Raw genomic sequence first — 19,337 nt, 5'->3', positions numbered from 1 at the left:
AACTTTCAGCTTTACCCAAGTAAATGGATCGAATAGTACCCCTGCATCTTTCAATAATCCAAACCTGGGAAGATCTGCCCCCCACCGCCAACTCAAAACCTTTGGATTCAATTGAACATCACCTTAACAACCCCATAATTCTGATCAACTCACAAACTCCAATGCCTAATGCAGAAAGAAAGAGAACTAAACTCAGCGGACGCGCCTACACTCACTGCCGAGAACAAGGGAAACCATAATAACAGCAAACATAACTACCATAACGCGCCTCCATTTCTGTCTACACCGCTCAATTCTTAATTCAATCTTTCTTGTTCTTCGTCAAGGGCTGCACTCTCATAAAATGTTTGCAGATTTGTAAACATGTTTACAGATACTTTGAAACTCTCTTTTAGTGTAAACCCTAATTTTGACACATCATGGCTGCCCTAGAATATTATAAGTATAGTCACATGTATATACTTAAATATCCATATATAGATATATGTATACATTGAATCTTTGATGGGGAAAAAAGACAGATCATGACATTAGAAAGTTGGCATAGATTTTTGATAAGTTGGCATAGATAATGAAGAAAATGTATCAACTAAGTGCCACAGACATACCCTTTTGTTATCTCCTTTTCTTGTTTGAATTGTTCCTCATAAAAAGGATGTATTTTGTCAAGCTCGACCATTGAGTCCTTAATTTCCCTCTCTAGAGTCTCAAGTTGTCTCATAGCATCCTCCTGAAGCATGCAAGTTTAGCATCAACATTTGCAAGATTGTGTGTGTGCATGTGTGTGCATGTCTATGAAGAGCAATATCTGTTGGCCATAATCATACTTTCGCGCGGTTACTTCCATACATCTTCTCTTGTAGGTCTTTGACATCAAGCTCAAGTTCTGTGTGCTTTTTTATTGCTTCTGTTCGGCGCTTTTCTACTGCTTCTTTCTCTTTGATTAAACCTTGAACTTCTTTTGTCAGATCTTTCAATGTCTCCTCCAAGTCTTTAGACTTTTCATGGGCATCCAGCACACTGTTGTACATCTTTGCTGATGTTTCAGAAACTTTGTTTCGTGCCTCTTCAACCTAAAATCAAGGTGAAAATTATATAACCTTCAGCATGAAAGCCATTGCTAAGTAAAAATAAAAGAAACTCAAATTTTTAAACATAAATGAATAAAGACACATCAGGACAGGACATTGGTACAGTTTAGATCCCCAACACAAAACATCAATTTAATGTCTTAACAAAGAAATTATTAACAGCATACATGATACCACACTGAAGTTAGAAACAATGTCAAAAAATATTCTTAATAGAGCCAGTTAATAATTGCTTAGATGGTGCAGCTTTATTTTTATTTTATTTTTTTCCTTTTCTTATTCAGAGAGAATTACATATATTTTCTGCAATACTTGGCTCCAAGATATGGGAAGAAGGGCCCAAATTTCCCTCTAATCCACAGACTTATGGGTTCATTGTAGAATCTGTCACAATCCAGACTCATTTCCCAAAGCATGAATTGCTAATATTAAGCATTTGTTATGGAGCAACACTTGTTTTGGAGCGACACTTCTCCGTTGAAGCAAAAGCCTTTTGCTTTATGGCAAAGGAAGGGCTCTGATTTTCGGCTAGAGGAAAGGAGGAAGGTTTCGTCGGAGTCATTTTTGTGGGTCTTCAAAGTTCAGCCTGGTTGGTGGATACAGTGGAAGAGGTGGTTCTATCTCTGGTGAAGGAAGATACGGTCAAGTATTACCGTGAGGATGCGAAGGTGTTGATGGTTCGTGGCAGTGGTAATAAGGCAGGATGATTTTTTTAGGTGGCTGTCTAAGCTGAGGATGGACGGAAAGGGATTATCTAGCTCCATGAGGGCACCGAAATGGGTGGGGCTGGCGTTGGTCCATAGGTGAGATGTGGCCGATGCTGACGTTTCAGGGAGATTAGTCTGGGTTTGTGGCCTCTAAATCTCCATCCTTGCCAGGGAAGCAGACTGAGGTCAAAGTGAGAGCTTCTTCTAGGGAATTTTTTGGACGGTCCTTCATGGATGTGCTACAATCGGCATCTTGCGGGTTAAAGTTTCTGTCTTCGTGCATCCTTGACATGTTCCCGATGTCGACTTGTTTTGAGCCGAGTAATGGCGGAGTTGAGCCGCATTTAGAAATGGATCGCTATGATTTGGAGGTTCAGCAGGAGCAGAAGAGTGCATCTCTAGCTGCACCTTCGCCGGCGGCACAATCTCAGGTGGCAGCTGTCTCTTTGTTGAGGATGAAGAAGACGAAGGGTTGGGTGAAGCATCATTTAGGGCACCTTTGAACTGAGCTAGACCGGGCCTTAGTTGGGTTGGTTGAAGGCCTCTTCGTTGGGCTGGACTTGACGCCCAAAGGGATTCAAAACAAGGTCGTTTTGTTGGGCCATGAGGGTTTGGGTGCCGATTCAGATCCCAGTTCAGAGTTGGTTTCGGTTCATAATTCTAGCCTCGGTTTGGAACCCAGTACGTTTTCAGCATCTTTACCTTTGTTGGTTCCCAGCCCCAAGGACAAGCATAAAGTGGGCAGCTTGGCAGTGGACTGTCCGGCGGTTGTTGGGTCTGCCCAGGTGAGCAGTGTTATTTTTTGCTACTTGGACCCGTCTTCCTCTAGGTCAGATATTTTCTTACCGGAAAACCCTATTTTTGCCTCAGGGGTTGTTGCTCTGGATGATAGACTATGTTCGCTTCTGAAGTTGTCAGAGAGTGGGGCTCCCTTAGACCGATCAATATACAAGCAAACCTTGAAATACTACCAAAGAGCTAAGGAAGCCAGAGGAACACAGGTGAAAGATTCCTTCCTTCTCAAGGCAGTGCAGTCTCTCAAAGCTTCGCCTGTGTAGTATCAATCGACGCTTGTTGCTGGGTTCGTTGCAAAGATCTCATCGGAGGCTATCCACGGCCAAGTGTTTTCAGTTTGTATTGAGGGAGCTGAGAAAGTTACTTCTCTCGTGGTTGCAGCTCCAGTGAAGCATGTCCCGGGCCTACTACGGTGAAGGTTTCTTAATTCTAGGCTGTTTGTAAAAGGTAGTCCTCCCTTGCCAAAGTTGTCAATAGCTTTGTCGTCGACTATGGTGATTGCTGAAAATGGTGAGGATTCCACATTGAATGGATTGACCCAATCCCAAAAGTGGCCGGTTGGTTTTGGTCTGTCTGAGGAGATCGTTGTGTGGGATCAGGGCTGCGAGATTTGGGATGAGGAGTACCCTTTTCCTCTGGATGCTTATCCCCCATACATGTTTTTGGATTGGTTGTCGGATAGTGAAGAGGACGAGGATGCGTCCTTGGTGCTTTTGGAGGCCTTTGAGGAGGATTATCATCGGGTTGGTAAGGTAGCTCACCCTAAGTCTAAGGGTAAGAGGGAACTGTTAAACTTAAAGAGTTTCATTAACTATGGCAATGCTATCTCCTCCTCTCGATGCGGGAAAGGCAAGGCTCAAGTCCTGTAATGTCGTGTATTCCCTGAGGGTTTCAGGTTTTGAGGGTTTTTGGTGGTTTTGTTGGGTTTCTTTTGGGGTTTCTGGTGTTGTTGGGTTTTCACAGGTGCTTTCTCTTCTTGTTTTCTGTTTTTTCTGCCTTTTGTGTCTTTTTTGTATATTTCTTTGATTACCCATCAAAAAACATAATTTCTTCCAGTTGAGAAGCTCTATTTCCATATTAATACTCCTGTTGAGGAGGAAAAAGAATTCTGAGGGGATAACTGGCTTGCTTTATACTATGGTCACAAAAAGTGGATGTTCTCCAGTAACTAAAAAACAACAAACCAAAAAGAGATTCCCTCAGAGTAATCAGTTTGACCACTGTTTTCTCCTTATCTCAGTTAATGATGTGTTAATTCTTTAACTACATATCCTAATCAAATATGTCAACGGAACAGGCATGCATCTTTGTGAAAAGAATTTATAGTTTATAACTAAATGAAAATAAATAATAATGCTTTCCAATAATGATGAAAACAGAAATGACACAAATATTATAAATCCAAGCATCTAAACTTAACTGACCTCTGCCAGTTTCTGCCGGGCATCATGAAGTTCCTTATCATAAATAGTATATTCTAGAGATTTCCTCTGCTTGTCAAGCTGCTGGTATTTTCTCAGTTCCTCTTTCTCTTCATCCAGTTCCTTTAATCTCTCATCCAAGTACTGAACAACTTGAATTATTTGCTTTCTCTTATTTCCTGATTAACACCGGAAAAAAAAAAAATTATATATACATATTCACATACAAAAAAGAAAAGAGGAAAAAATGACTTACCCGTTTCTTGCATAATTTTCAAACTTTCCCGTCGTCTCTCCTCGTAAACTCGAGTGCCACCAATTTCCTTGAGTAAATCCAGCCGCTCAGAGTCTTTCATCAATGTCAATGATGCTATCTATGGAACAGTCCAGATATAATTGGAGAGAAGAGATTAAAAAACAACATGAATCATCAAGCAGAATGAAATTATAACAATGAAGTTCAATTAAGTCAAAACATCAAACAATCATACCTTTCCTTGCTGCACAACATAGTAAGGATTTGAGCGAGAGAACCCAGCACTTTCCAATAAATTCATAACTTCTGTTTTCCTGCAAATCATGTTTACCCATGTTAGGCTACAAATTTAAAAGTAGAGCAAAATGCTAATGAATTGTAGTCATGTATAATATAAAAAATGGGTTTTTCAAAACAACATTCAATACTCACGTGATGTGCTTTCCATCTAAAAAATACTCATCCTTTTTCAAGCCAATTGTTCGACGCAAGCACACTTCCTCCTTATCAACCTGAAAAGACGTGGATGTGCATATTAATATAGTGAACAAACAAGAACAACCCATACAAGCGAGCGTCCAACATATCTCACTTGTGATGTTTTCTAGAACAAAAACAAAGGGAGAGATGGTAGCACGGATTACAATTATACAAATATAATATTACATGGTACCAACAAATATAACTTAAGCTTTTAAAGGAAAAAAAAAAAAAAAAAAAAAAAGGTACTTGTATATAGCATCTACTTTTAGACAGGCCACATTAATGCTTGAAACTAAAGAGAATAGATAAAAGGAACTTATAAAACTGCAATTGTAAAGCCTTCCCCAAGATAGCCTTGTCATCAATTCAAAGGCCTTCAGGTGTGCTCTGGTCTAGTGTGTGACATGGACTCAAGTGTTAAGGGGAGAATCACATAGGAAGACAACTAAGAGTACTTTAATATACAAATTAGGACACCACTTCTAATCCAAAAGCTTAAGCTAATGGGCTTGGGTCCACTTAAGGTATATTAACTACTCTTTTTCTTTCAATGTGGGACACAACACTTACAAGTGCACTCTCAATAAATCTCCTCCTCACTTACGAGAATCTTCTACATTTAACAGAGTCAAACCAAATGCATCAACAGTGGAAGCTAACCAACGGATCTAATACCAATTGTTAGGAAAACAACTAAGAATACATTAATATTCATATTAGAACACCACTTCTAGTCCAAAATCATAAGCTAATAGGCTTGGGTTTACTTAGGTATCACTCACAACAAGTATCATCTACTAACTACTTTTGCAAATAAATGGAGTACAAGTGGGAAAACTTTCTGATTCACTAGCAAAACTACGAAAAGAAAAAAAATAAAAATAAACTACCTAGGATTTAGAGAAAACATCAAGGTTTAACCACTGATCCCATCCCCCTAATAAAATGTTATGTTACAAAGTGTTACCGGAATGCGATTGTCAGAATTATCAAACACAATCTCCACGAAAGCGGATAAAACTTGGTGCCCTGCACCTTCCTGTGCAATAACAATATAAAGAATATTGTTAGAAGTAAAATAATTGATATTAAAATCACAAATCAGTGTGATTACTTGAAAATGAACAAATATGCAGTGAAACATACATGGAGCAGTGCATGCCTATCTTCACTCCGCAGGTTATGGAAGAGATCGCTTAATACAAATCGTATCGCTACAAAAGATATACCAAATAGGAAACTTAACGTTATTTTTTTCCCAACAAATAAGACAATGTAACCAAAAACAGGTACATGCTCACTTACCATGGAAAAAGTTTGTTTTTCCAGATCCATTGGCACCAACTGCAGAGCACATATAGATTAAAAAATTAGTGATGGACATCATAAAAATACCTAATTTAAAAGAAGCAAAAGATATACTAATATTCCAATAGCATATAAACATTGTAATACACATACTTATCAAAAAAAAAAATTGTAATACACATTCTTTAAGATAGATATTTATTTTCTCTTTCTCATTGGTTAGTTACACGCATACCCAATGAGTTTTAACCCACGACCTTATGCTCCACCTTATTATTACAAGGGAAGGAAGGGACATTCAAGCTGAAGCATTGGCTCTTTTAGATATATATTTAGTAATATTATAAGAAGAAATGCAAATGAGTAAGAACACATTTCAAAGAATAATCACTCTATGCTTTAAAATGCTTTTCAAGGCTCCTTGCTTGACATTTAAATCCACCTACTGTCCAGGTAATCAATTTTGCCAAGAACTCGAAATGGTTCTACAGGGTTTGACTTTTCTCTACAGACTTAAATTGTCACCCTGAAATTTGTTAGCGAATGATAATCAATGCCAATTAGTTAGCCTTTAAAGAGAAACTGGACTAAATTGTTTATACGAGACATCAAGCATTTTCATAATATAACGGTTGTTCTTCAAAATCAAACCAGACTAAAATGCACCTAGAAGATCTTAAAGAAAAAAAAAAAAAAAATCCACATATACATTTTAAACATAACTACATAAGTAAAATCCATTGTACATCTATATGGAAAATATTAAGCAGCTAGAAATATGGAAAGTGATTCGATTTAGCAACTTAATACATATACTAAGCCATTTTTAAGAAAACCAAAAGTATTACATTTCTCCATACCAAAAGAACTAGATGAATCTTAAAAATACAAAAATTTAAACTTTTGTTGCTGATTCATCAACAACAATATTGAACAAATACAGGAAAATTATCATAAAGAAGGAACAGCAACATTACCAACACAGTTAATTTTTGGACTGAAAGGCTCAGTAGCGATTTGCTCTCTGTAGCTCTTAAACCCTTCAATTACAACCTAAATTTGAAACCACATATATCAAAAAAAAATCTAGTTAATAATTAAATAAATATACTGAAAGTGGCAAAAGAAAAAAGATTTAACAAAACATCATATAAGAATGACAACATTACCTGCTTTATGTACATTCTGAGACTACCAGATTATCCAACTTCTGTCCAAGAATGTGAAAGAATAACTATCAGGAAGCTGTTAATCCTAAGAACATAACTCAAAAGCATAGCACAAGTCTCATAAACCATAAAATTAGTATTCTTAACGGGAATGCTACCATTGATTAGCATTTCAGATGTATTTCACTTGCTACTTGAGAACTAAAAACATCAAATCACTTCATAAATACTCACCAAACAAGGTCCAAGTTTAAGGACCTTAGAATTATTATTCTGCGCATGACAAGCTCAAAAACATGTTGGTCAAGACCCTATTCAATTGGGCAAGGACTTTTAATGTTTCACAGTTTTCTACTTCATCTCAATTTGTGGATTTTTGTTCCTCTTTTTCACCTTTAGAAGTGTGTGGTGTCTTTCTTTGTATACACATCTTATGTACTAGGGTTGCGCCCCACTGCATTTTTCAATGAATTAATTATTTATCAAAAAATTATTATAATGCAAGTACTTTTACGTGCCATTTGACCACAACTGCCTTTAAAGACAGAGAAGTACTTCCAAAACATACCACCAAGCAGTGTCCAAGGCTGTCACTGTTCTATCAGCATATCAGAAATATATTTCATGCTTTCCAGAAACAAAACTCAAGGCATTCCAGCAATTACAGCAGCCAAAGCACAGAGATACTTCTGAAATGCTAAACAAACCCGAAATTAGGCAAATTTTGCTTCCGAACTAGAAACCAGTTCCACAGTGCAACCACCACACAAAGCTAGAACACCAGCAGGGGTTACGGCACTGAATTCAGAGCAAGAGCTAGTAATTAGAATCAAACCCTAGCCTACTATGCTGAAAACGAAGCCTGTCTCCGAAAATTCGAATTCAAGAAGAAGAAAAAAGGGCGCGGAAGTGAGAGCAAACCAAGCTCAAAGTCGATTCTAGGGTTTCAGCAACTGCAAAGTTTCTACCAGAAGTGAGAGCAAACAAAGCTCAGAGTTGATTCTAGGGTTTCAGCAACTGCGAAGTTTCTACTAGATTTCGCTTTGAATAGTTGAAGCTAAAATTTACAGTAGAAAAAGAGAAATCTGTGAGAAAAGGCTTACCAAATGAAGCTGAAGATCGAGCTCATGTACGCCGCAGAGAGAGCGAGAGAGAAATTTACTCGCAGAAAAGAAATGGAGGACAGACTTGAAGCTTGGGAAGTGTTTTGAGCAAGTTTTTCTGAAAGAAAGGGAGGGGTGCGTAGGTTTAGGGCGTAGTGCACCCAAGGTGAATTTTAGCGCCCGTGCTTCGGTTGAGGTGGGCTTGGAGGTAATTCTGGAGAAGCAAAAGTGAAAGGCGGCAAATTAGAAAACGTTATTGCAAGCTGAAATCGGGAATCGTACGCAGGATTGCAACAAAAGCACTTAGGTCGTAGTGTTTGGGTTTTGGGATATGCTATTCCGCACCAAGGCTGAGTAAACGACATGAAAGGGATACATCAAAAAAAGTTGAGGACTCTTGAATCTGATGGGGCCCTAATGATGCTACGTGGCCCTTTTAAAAAAAAAAATTAAAAGAAATTATATTTACTTTTTCTAACTTCCTCCCATTTTTAATTTTTTTTTGTTTTAAAGTAATATTATTTAGTACATTCTTATACAATTATATTATATTAGCCCATAACCCACGTGATACGTGAGATTTTTCATTATAATTTAATTATAAAATTTAAACCCTTTATTTTAGTTTAATTCATATAAATAAAAACTTGTTAAAACCTTTGTTTCCATATGAGTAGTTTAAAATGAAAAAATAAAAAAATAAATAATACAAGAGGAAATTAAACTGCTTAAACATCTATTTGACTCTTCTACCAAAGGCTCGCTTAACTATCTTACTTAATCCCTTCTTTAGTTGGGATTTTTCCATTAAAGCTAACCAATATTTAATTTGCATGCAACAAAACCTACTTATTCTTCCCTATCATCCAATCTCTAACCCCCTGCGTGTGCGTGTGTTTCAAGTTCAATTGATCAAACATTAATTAAGGGGTCGATTGAACCATTCTATTACTAGTTCGATTTATCAAATGCTGAGCAAGATATCGATCAAACTATTATGTTTCTAGTTCGATTAACAAAACATCGACTTTAACCGATCGAATTAAGTATGCCTTAAACTGCTATTTAACATATTCTTCACACAACAACATGATAGAGTTCCGCTCCAAGAAGACCACGCAATAATAGCAGTTCATATTATCTTCTTTAATCTTTAAGAAATAGAGCTTTTAAGTCAAAAAGAGTTTTTGGACAAAAACTGTCAAAAGTGTTTTTTTGACAATTTTTAAGCTTTTGGGATCCTTAACAGCATTTTTAATGTTTTTTTATTAAACGAGTTTTTTTTTTTTTTTTAAATGAACTTTTTGAGTGTTAAAAACACTTTTAAGCTCCTCAAACGCAACCTCAAACATGCTTTAAGTCCAAAGTTCAAGTCCTAATAGTCTTAATTTGAGACGTAGTCTAGTAGTAGTAGTTCTTTACATATTGCCTCCACCCCTCGTTTGTGAGTGCATCCATCTCTAAGACTCTAACCGAATGCCTACGCATCCTTTTTTTCTCATTATTTCTTTGTATTATGTATTTTGGATTTGGTTTATATCATTATTACTTCAATTGTATTTATAAGTAATACATTGTTTACATTTATATTATTCATATGCATATATGTATAATTATAATTTATAACATATATAAACTTATAAGTATATAACATACATTGAAACTAAGTCTCTAGGTACTTAATTTTTGTATTAGTATGAATTGGTATACTTATGACTTATGTCATATTATATATGTATAATTTGTTATTATATAATCCTATAAATTAGAATGATAATACATTAATACTTCAATTGTGGTTATAAGTAACACATTATTAAATCTAATGCTAATTACTTAATTTGATATTATACGAATCACATTATCATTGTACATTAATAATATAATTAACTTGAATAAAGTATTTGAATTGTCATTCACTACCAAAAAAAAAAAAATGGCATTTTCTGACGTGGCTACAGTACATGTTTTGTTGCCACGTCAAAAAATTTCTGACGGGTGAATTTTAAAACGTCAGAAATTAATTTTCTAACGTGTGAATAGTGGCACGTCAGAATTTTCTGACGTGTCTATTTTAACACGTCAAAAAATTCTAACTTGGTAGCAATTGGAACGTCTGAAAGATTTTACAGATTTTAAAAATTATAAAATTATATATTTTCTGAGAAAATTCTGACGTGGTACACCTCCACGATAGAAAAATTCTGACGTGGCAATGCACCACGTCAGAAAAATTCGAACGTGGCAATGCACCACGTCTGGCATGTCTGGAATTCCTGACGTGCGACACCTGGTGCGTCAGAATTTCCTGACTTGCCAAGCATGGCACGTCAGGAAATTTTCTCGAGCCCCCTCCCTGCGCAGACGCGTCCCATCCCCCGGCCCCCAGCTAGCAGCGCGCCATGCCTCTTAATTAAGAGGCCTGGCGTGTTTGAATTTTTTTTTTTTTTTAATCTTTTCTTTCCCCCAGCGCTGGAAGCTCTAGACATCGCCCAAAAGTTTTCCTTTTTCTCTCCATTTTTCTTTCTTTCTTCCGCCATAGCTGAAGCTCGAGTTGCTTCCTTTTTTTTTTTTTTTTCTCTTCTCCACCGTATATATACTCTCTCTCAAGCAATCAGTATATAATTTCTCTCTCACGATTCTAGTGATCCTCCGCCCGCAGCTAAACCCACCGGCCGTCTCTCCGCCATCGATCTCCGGCCGTCGTCCTCTCTCCCTCCGTTTCTAGCTCCTACAAGAGCTCCTCACAGGTATATACATGCATCATTGTATTTATTTATTTGTTTGGTTAAATTTGGATTTGGTGTTTGTATGCAAGTTTGGGTGATATTGTTTGTGAAAAGAAAATTATTATGAATTTGGTTTTGTGCAAGATGATTGATATATTTACATGAATTGCTTCACTCTGTCGTGCCTCCCTAGCTAGCTATATATATGCATTTCAATTTTTTTATTATATATATATATGGGGTATATACCGATCATGTACACCGGCCATATATATATATATATGGCAGTACATAACGGTATATATATTTCTTTATATATATATATATAAAAGAAATATATATATATATATATATATATATATATGGGTAATGCATATGTATATATATGGCCGGCTATATATATATTATATATAATAATTTCACATTTATTGTTAACTTATTTAAATTTTTGCTTTGTTTGAGATAGTTCTTTATTGTTAATTTGTTAATTAATTAAGTAATTCGTTCTATGTGTTATGATTGTTATTTGGTATGCACGTGGTATATATGAACAACCATGTGGTTTTGATCGGTTATATCCGGAAAGTAGTGATTAACTTAGATTTATTTATTTAATTTGTTTAGTGATATATAATAATAAATGCATTTAAATTTAGACTTGTATATTGTTTAGGTTTTGCCCCATTAATACTTATAAATGCTATACGACCAAATACTTTGACAATATGAATATATATATATATATTTTCCAGTCGAAATTTCTATATATATATATAGATAGATATTGCATTGATGATGATTTATAATTGTAGTGAGTGCACTTTTTGTTCTATTATAATAATGTCATTTTGGTTAATATATATGTTAAAGTTGTTATGGTGCCATTTTTTGTATTTCGTCTAGGATCCTGATAAGAAAGGTACATATTGCTTCTTGATTGATTGTTTTCTCATTTCCAGGTATTGTGGAAAAGTTGGAGAATGAAGAACCTATCGACCTAGATTGAGCATTGTATGTGAGTTTGTAGTTGGTAAACATATTATATATTTTGTTCTTGTTTTGTTGATGTTTAATGTTACATGTAATTAAGTCTATATTCGTGGTAACATATATAGTTTGGTTGTATATGATTGATGTAGAGCCTGCATGTTTGTGATACATATAATTATGTCTATATGATAAATAGTAAGTTGCATTTGATGGATGTTTAGTCAATACTTCATTTAGGGTTTAATATGTTGGGCCTCTTGTAACTATGAGTACTTGTTATTCTTTCTGAAGAGAACAAATTATGATATTTGGGTACCGGTAGAAAATATCAATTATCAATTTGCTTCTATGTTCTTGAAAGTACTTTATGCTTCAATTTATAAATTAAACTGTTAGTTTTTGTTAGGTTTTCTTGTTGTTTGTGAAATAGATGTTATAGTACCTTTCTTCATGTAAATGGCAATTCTATGAATGTAGATGGCAATCAAATATAAATACATATTGATTTAATAAGATTTTGTGGTAGGTCATGAAGAAAAGTTTATACTTTATTCAATTTTGTCTTCCACAAGATAGAGTAGAGTATTTGTTTCTCTTTGTAGAGTAACATTTTTTCGAATTTATTTCTTAATGCAAATTGTGAAGAAGCTCGTGGATATTGTTGCCAGTATACATCAAGCTATCTGAGAAGCCTTTGAAAATAGCGGTATGAGAAGCTCGTGGATGTTGTTGCCAGTATACTATGGCCTCTGAATATTGCCAAGTATAACTTGGTCATATAGGATATTAGTTTGGTTGGATTTTGTTTTCCATTTTGATTTGGCATATATCCTAATATAATTGTTGAACTAACTCACTGACCTACCAATTATTCCATGACTTTCTCTATTTATTTCTTATATTGATAAATCTGAATGTCGAATTTCATTATAAGTAACTGAATTTCTGTACATACATCATTTCTATTGTTGAATTTATGTTGGCATGGTTTTATCATGCCAAATGCAACATGGCATTATTTCTAAATTTGGTACCATTCATTTTTTTTTTTTGTTTTTGTTCTAGATCCATGCTAATACTCTTAAATCCTTATGAAATTGTCAATTGAAAAAAAAAACAAATCAGGAAACAAACAAACTAATCAGGAAAAAAAAAACCTAATTTTCTAACATGGGAGTCCTACCACGTCAGAAAATTTTCTGATGTGGGAGAACTCCAACGTCAAAAAATTATCTGACGTGGGAGAACTTCCACGTCAAAAAATTCTGATGTGGCAACAGAAAATTATCTGACGTGGGAGTTCTGCCACATCAGAATTTTTTGACGTGGTAGAAATGCCATGTCAGAAAATTATCTGACATGGAAGTTCTCCCACATCAGATAATTTTCGTCAGATAATTTTCTGACGTGGCAGGACTCCCACATCAGAAATTTTTTGACGTTTTACTATTTCACACGTCAAAAAAATTTTCTGACATGTGATATAGTAGAACGTCATAAAATTCTGACGTTCTACCCATTGATGCGTCAGGGAAAAAATTTTGTTGACACCTATGCTTCTGACAATCAACATGCGTCAAAAAAATTTTCTGATGCGTCAGACACCATAAAACGTCAGAAATCTCCAGTAAAAAAAAATTTGTTTTTTTTGTAGTGATTGAATCATATGATTAGGTATTGATCTTATACATTTATATTATTCATATGCATATATGTATAATTATAATTTATAACATATATAGGTTTATAAGTTTATAACATACATTGGAACTAAGTCTCTAGATACTTAATTGTTGTATTAGTATGAATTGGTATACTTATGAGTTATGTCATATTATATATGTATAATTTGTTATTATATAATCAAATGATTTAATGATCAATTGATCATGTGATATAATCATATAAATTATAGTAATAATATATTAATAATCAAATTGTGATTTAATTATCTAAAAAAAAAATTGTAATTTAATGATCAAGTGATTATGATATATGTATAAATATTATTATAATTATAATTATAAAAATATATTATATAAAAAAACGGTTAACGGTTAACGATTACGGTTAGTAAACTCAATAACCTCTAATTGCTAACCGCTAGGCGGTTGTAGCGGTTAGCGGTTAATACGGTTAAGCGGTTAGCGGGCGGTTTCTAACCACCCGCATTGACACCCCTAAACAATCACAATCAGACCCAAAAAACAAAAAAAAAAAAAACAAAACAAAACAAAAAAGAGCACAAACTTACAACCTGCCGTGTTTGTGCCAACTTTTCTGGTAACAGGTGGGATTGAAAATTTTTTATAGGACACACAAAACAAACACAAAATTAACCTAACATTCTTGTAAAAGTATTATTGCCTTTCAGTTGTTATATGTCTACCTAACATTCTTGTAAAACTATCCTCACTGTGCAACATACAAACAAACAAATGGGAAGGAAATCTTCTGCATGATGGGATGTGAAGAGTTTCTACAAGCGAGTAATGCACGAAAGCAGAGTCATCTGCATTTTAATTAAGAGAAATTTTATAATAAATTCTTGAGTAACTAGTGAAAACTAAAAACTTATGATTATTATTATTATTTTTCAATTTAAACTCCTTGAGAGCATTCCCATCATTCTCTTTAAAATTTCTTTAAATTTAACTTTGAAAATGTACTTTTTTTTTTTTATATGTAAAATTCACTTAACTCTCTCAAACTACTACCCTAATGATAATTTACTCCCCAAATTATCAATTGCAACAATTTACCCTCCAAACTACCAAAACAATGACAATGTACCCCCAATTTAAATAAAATGATGAAATTAACCCTATAAAATTTTCAATAAGACAAAATTACCCTTAAAAATTTGAAAAAAAAAATTAAATTCTAGTATTTTTGTTTTTATTTTAGTAAGGGTAATTTTGTCATTTTTTGTAAATTAGAGGTACACTGTCATTGTTTTTGTAGTTTTAGGAGTAAATTGTCGCAATTGATAGTTTGGGAAGTAGATTGTCATTGGGGTGGTAGTTTGAGGGGGTTAAGTGGACTTTACCATTTTTTATTTAACTAGCCACATTTTAAAACTCTTAAATATCAAACTCTTAAAATATTTCTCTACTTTAACTAAATATTTTTTTTTTATTATTAATAAATGTAATTGTCATGAAACACTCAATTTGATTCTATGTGAGAGATTTACTAAAATGCCACCCCAACAATCAAAATAATATTAAAAAATAAATAATTTTTGCTTTTGGTGTCTTTATATTTGGAGATAAATGTTAAATTTGAAGAGTTTGATGGGATGCCCGAATATGTGTGTTACACCCCTCCATTACATTTTCTCTCAATTTCCTAACATCGGTCCACCGATTTACCTCTCTTGTCCACCAAAGTAGAAGGAAATGTCGTGGAAATTAAGTTGGATTCAGGGTAATATGTCTGAATTGTTGGGATCGAAATTAGAAAAATTGTCGGGTGGCCTACGTGAAGACCAAGTTTCATGGAAATTAGGAGTGATTCCCTATTTGTCTACTGATTTATATTTTCTCGTATAGGTTGGTTTTATTATGTAATATTCTTCATTAATTCCTTAATTGTATTTGCTATTTTAACTAGCAAAAAATGTAAAATTAGTCATTGTAATTTACCTGATTTACAATTAGCTACATTTGGTATAAAAATGAACTCAAAGGTCTCTGAGGTATACCAAAAAAATAATTTCGTCCACTAATTTAACAGATTATGTTAGTGTGACACTAACTTAAATAGAACAAATATCATAATTTTATTGGCTCTAACGTTTCACGCTATCATAATTTGTTAAGTTAGTTAATGAAATTTGGTTGTAGGGATTAAATTATTTTTTTGGCATACTTTAGAGACCTTTGAGTTCAGTTTGATATCACAGAGAGCTAATTGCAAATCAGCTAAACCATAGGGACTGATTTTGCATTTTTTTTCCTTCTAACTACAGCCATAAATAGACTCTTTTTGTAAACATGCTTTTAGAAGTGTTTTTTCAATATTTCTATTGTATTATTCTAAAACTGATTTGAATTTTAAAATTATTGTCGAATCAAAATCCAAAAAATTAAATAAATCACTACAAAATCATTGTTGAATAAAAATCCAATAAATAAATAAATCACTATAAAGGGAAGTTTGAATGAAGGTAATATTTTAAAATTGTTGGGAATTCTAAAAATTTTGCACTTACGTGGAGGGAATCCTTTTTGCTTGGAATGTGAAAGATGTGAGAATCCACATTCCCTTGGCTTGAAAATGTGGTATTTTTCTAAAATAACAAAAAACCTGAATTGCTAGTGACTTGAAGTGTAGTTCACCACCCTATTAATGTTAGAAATTTTTCTTGTATTACTTTAAGATCGAATGATGTGACTTATAAAATTATCATTGAGCTTGTAATTGGTTATTTTAAAGTGACAAAGAAATACAAGAATAATGTATAGAATTACTTTATACCAATCAAGCAGAGCCCATTGCGTGTGTCGAGGTATCTTAAGACCAGAAGAAACTACAAGCAGTCTCATTATAAGATGTTGTTACTCTTTGTTCTCACTGTCCGATACTTTGAGATTTGTTACGCATGAATGATGATCTGATATGGTGCCTCCAATCCAAATCAAGTGTTGGAGGGATGAGGGAGATCATAAGTCATTTATGTGGTGTTTCACACTCAAATACAACTCCTGGTCGTTGAAGTCAAGCTATGACTCTCTCCACTCTGCCAATATCATGCGATAATTAAGGTACTGTGAAGACTTCTCTTTAATTGGTAAACTACAAGGATTAAATATACTGATCAGTCATGGACTCATGGTCCTCCTCAAAAGCAAATATTTATGAAGATTGATTTTTGATTTGATGTGGGATAGTTAATGAGAAATGACAATAACATTTTAATCCAAAATTTATGGATTTCAACTCCCCCAAATATTGTTTATTAGTAAGGTGTTATAATTTGACAATATCTTAGTTTTTATGTGATTCTTGAGTTGTTATGAGTACTGGTTAAATTTGTTGTTATAAATTTCTTTATTATGTTAATTTTAACTCCATCATATATGTAAACCATTTTTTTATAAAGCTTCTTTTTGTAGTACTTTATCTACAAAATTTGAGTTTTTACGATGATGATGCTCGTTAAATTACCATTTCTTCTAAAAGCTTAATTAACTAATAGAAATACGTAAATTTAATCATTTAATAATTACTTTAACACTCTCACGTCCATCATGTGTGAACTCAAACTCTTTTTTAATATGTAAGACCTAACACATGAAATATTTAATTTAAATGAAGGACACGTGTGGATTCAAAATCTCTTGTAATATAGGGGCAATATGTCAAACTCTCCTAAAAGTTATTTTTTACTTTTTCATCTAATTTTTTTTTATCTATCTCTATCTCTGTATAATGAATTAGTAAATTTACAATTAAATTTATGTGAGACCCATATGAGTCCACAAATTCACTTTCAGCTTGATTACCCGTATTAGAATATATTCAAAATATATTTTTATATCTTTTGTATTTGCTTGACTGAATTATATTTTCTTTTATATGTTGATTTTATTATGTAATATTATTCATTAATTACTTAATTGTATTTTCTATTTTAACTATAAATATAACTTTTTTGTACACAGTTTGACACACAAAAATACAAAATTCTATTCAAATTTTCTAATCCTTTCTGCACAATTTATAAATTACAGAAACTAAATCTAACTGACGACAAAATGAACTCGTACGTACATGTGTCTACAAGCCCTACTACTCTAATTTCGACAGACATTGATACCAGATATGAACCAATGCTTCTTTTTGGGTTCATCATCTCCTTTTTTCTAGATTTCCCTCTAATGTCCACGAAAGTTGAAGGAAATGTCGTGGAAAGTGGAAAGTGGAAACTAACAACACGCCATGTTTTCTGGCTTTCCCATTCAACACGGTTTTAAGTCTCTTTTGGAGTCAAAAAGCAAATTAATTAAAAATAGTGTAAGAATCAAAGAAGAAACACTAGCTTTGCATGACGGGTGAAAATGGCAAAATGCATATGCGGAGCAATATCCACATCTACATCCCAAAGTGTGGATAATGATTTTTTGGTATCCACATATGCGCGGTTAATGCTGTTATTATCAGTTATCCGCATTTTAGGTAATGAGCGTTTTGGACCTTAAAGTTATAATTCACTACTTTTTGCTTCTAGTAAATACAAAAAAGACATTAGTTATAATTATACATTATTATTCATATTACACTTGCTAATCATAATCATTTTGCCAAAACATTTCCATTTTATATATTATTTAACTTCCTATATGATCTGTCTAATCTATAGTTGGTGACAGGAAAAAAATATTTGAATAATAATAATAATAATATGGTATAACATATAAGGCAATTAAATCAGAAAAAATTTCTAGCAATGAAATCTAACAATATTACAAATTCAACGCATATAAGAAACATAAATTACAAACTCGACAAATATATATATATATATAAAGAGAGAGAGAGGGAATGCGGATACCGTAAACCCGCTATTCACGTCAGCATTTGCAGATATTAATTTTTGATATCCGCATGTACGAATAGCAGATGTGGATGATTATTATTCGCTCGCATTTTCATCCCAAACAAATAGTAAAAAATGGCCAATTTTTAAAAAAGTATTTTCTTACTGAAATATTTTATGTCGAAATAAATGAAAACCTAAAATCAATAATCCTTGAGTCTAGTTGCCACGTCAGAAACAAGTCATGAAGGGAGTCCATTATCCGTTCCAGTTGTCTGCTCATTCATTGGTCACAAGTAATTTGGTCACATGTTCAAAAGAAAAAAGCCCCAACAAAGAAGAAGGCAAGAACAACTTCTCTTCCACCTAACCCACCATTAGAGATGTATAAAAAGCCCCATCCCCATGTCTCCCTTTCTCTCAAGCTGCTCTGCGTTTTATGATTTATACACCACTTCTTGAAGGTATCTTTCTTCCTTTCTCATTGCTTCTTCTTCTTGTGCTCTAAATAAATTACAAGAATTTTTTCTGTAGTTTTTTTTTAGCACCTAACATAAATCTGACGGGTTGTGACCTTTCCCAAAAGGTAGGCGATTGATTGATGTACATAGCCAAGCTTTTGGTCACTTGTTTGTCTGCTTGCTTTCTACTTTTCTTTTCTTTCTAGATGCTATCACCGTTGGTGTCCTTTTCTGCAAGGGTTTTGGGACGGCTTTGTTTCGCCTCTCACCTTGTCTTTTT

At 33.7% G+C, this 19,337-nt stretch overlaps 1 protein-coding gene across 3 annotated transcripts in view; it reads right to left on the bottom strand.

Annotated features, from left to right (window-relative positions):
• Positions 1 to 8,560, bottom strand: part of LOC132164217 (structural maintenance of chromosomes protein 3) — a 39,973-nt gene extending 31,413 nt beyond the window's left edge. For 2 of the 3 annotated variants that reach the window (XM_059574670.1, XM_059574667.1), the window contains exons 1-12: positions 8,334 to 8,560; positions 7,231 to 7,271; positions 7,039 to 7,114; positions 6,059 to 6,097; positions 5,900 to 5,967; positions 5,721 to 5,792; positions 4,703 to 4,782; positions 4,506 to 4,584; positions 4,271 to 4,388; positions 4,018 to 4,193; positions 828 to 1,073; positions 609 to 730 (exon numbers count right to left, since the gene is read on the bottom strand). In XM_059574670.1, coding sequence (XP_059430653.1) covers positions 609 to 730; positions 828 to 1,073; positions 4,018 to 4,193; positions 4,271 to 4,388; positions 4,506 to 4,584; positions 4,703 to 4,782; positions 5,721 to 5,792; positions 5,900 to 5,967; positions 6,059 to 6,097; positions 7,039 to 7,114; positions 7,231 to 7,245 — 1,091 coding nt within the window. In that variant the 5' untranslated portion in view covers positions 7,246 to 7,271; positions 8,334 to 8,560. The remainder of the gene's footprint in view (positions 1 to 608; positions 731 to 827; positions 1,074 to 4,017; positions 4,194 to 4,270; positions 4,389 to 4,505; positions 4,585 to 4,702; positions 4,783 to 5,720; positions 5,793 to 5,899; positions 5,968 to 6,058; positions 6,098 to 7,038; positions 7,115 to 7,230; positions 7,272 to 8,333) is intronic. The other variant, XM_059574668.1, reaches the window with a different exon arrangement.
• Between the last annotated feature and the right edge of the window lie 10,777 nt (positions 8,561 to 19,337).

Source organism: Corylus avellana, chromosome ca10 (genome assembly GCF_901000735.1).
Source record: "Corylus avellana chromosome ca10, CavTom2PMs-1.0".
Classification (NCBI taxonomy): Eukaryota; Viridiplantae; Streptophyta; class Magnoliopsida; order Fagales; family Betulaceae; genus Corylus; species Corylus avellana.
This window is presented reverse-complemented; position numbering and strand designations above follow the sequence as displayed.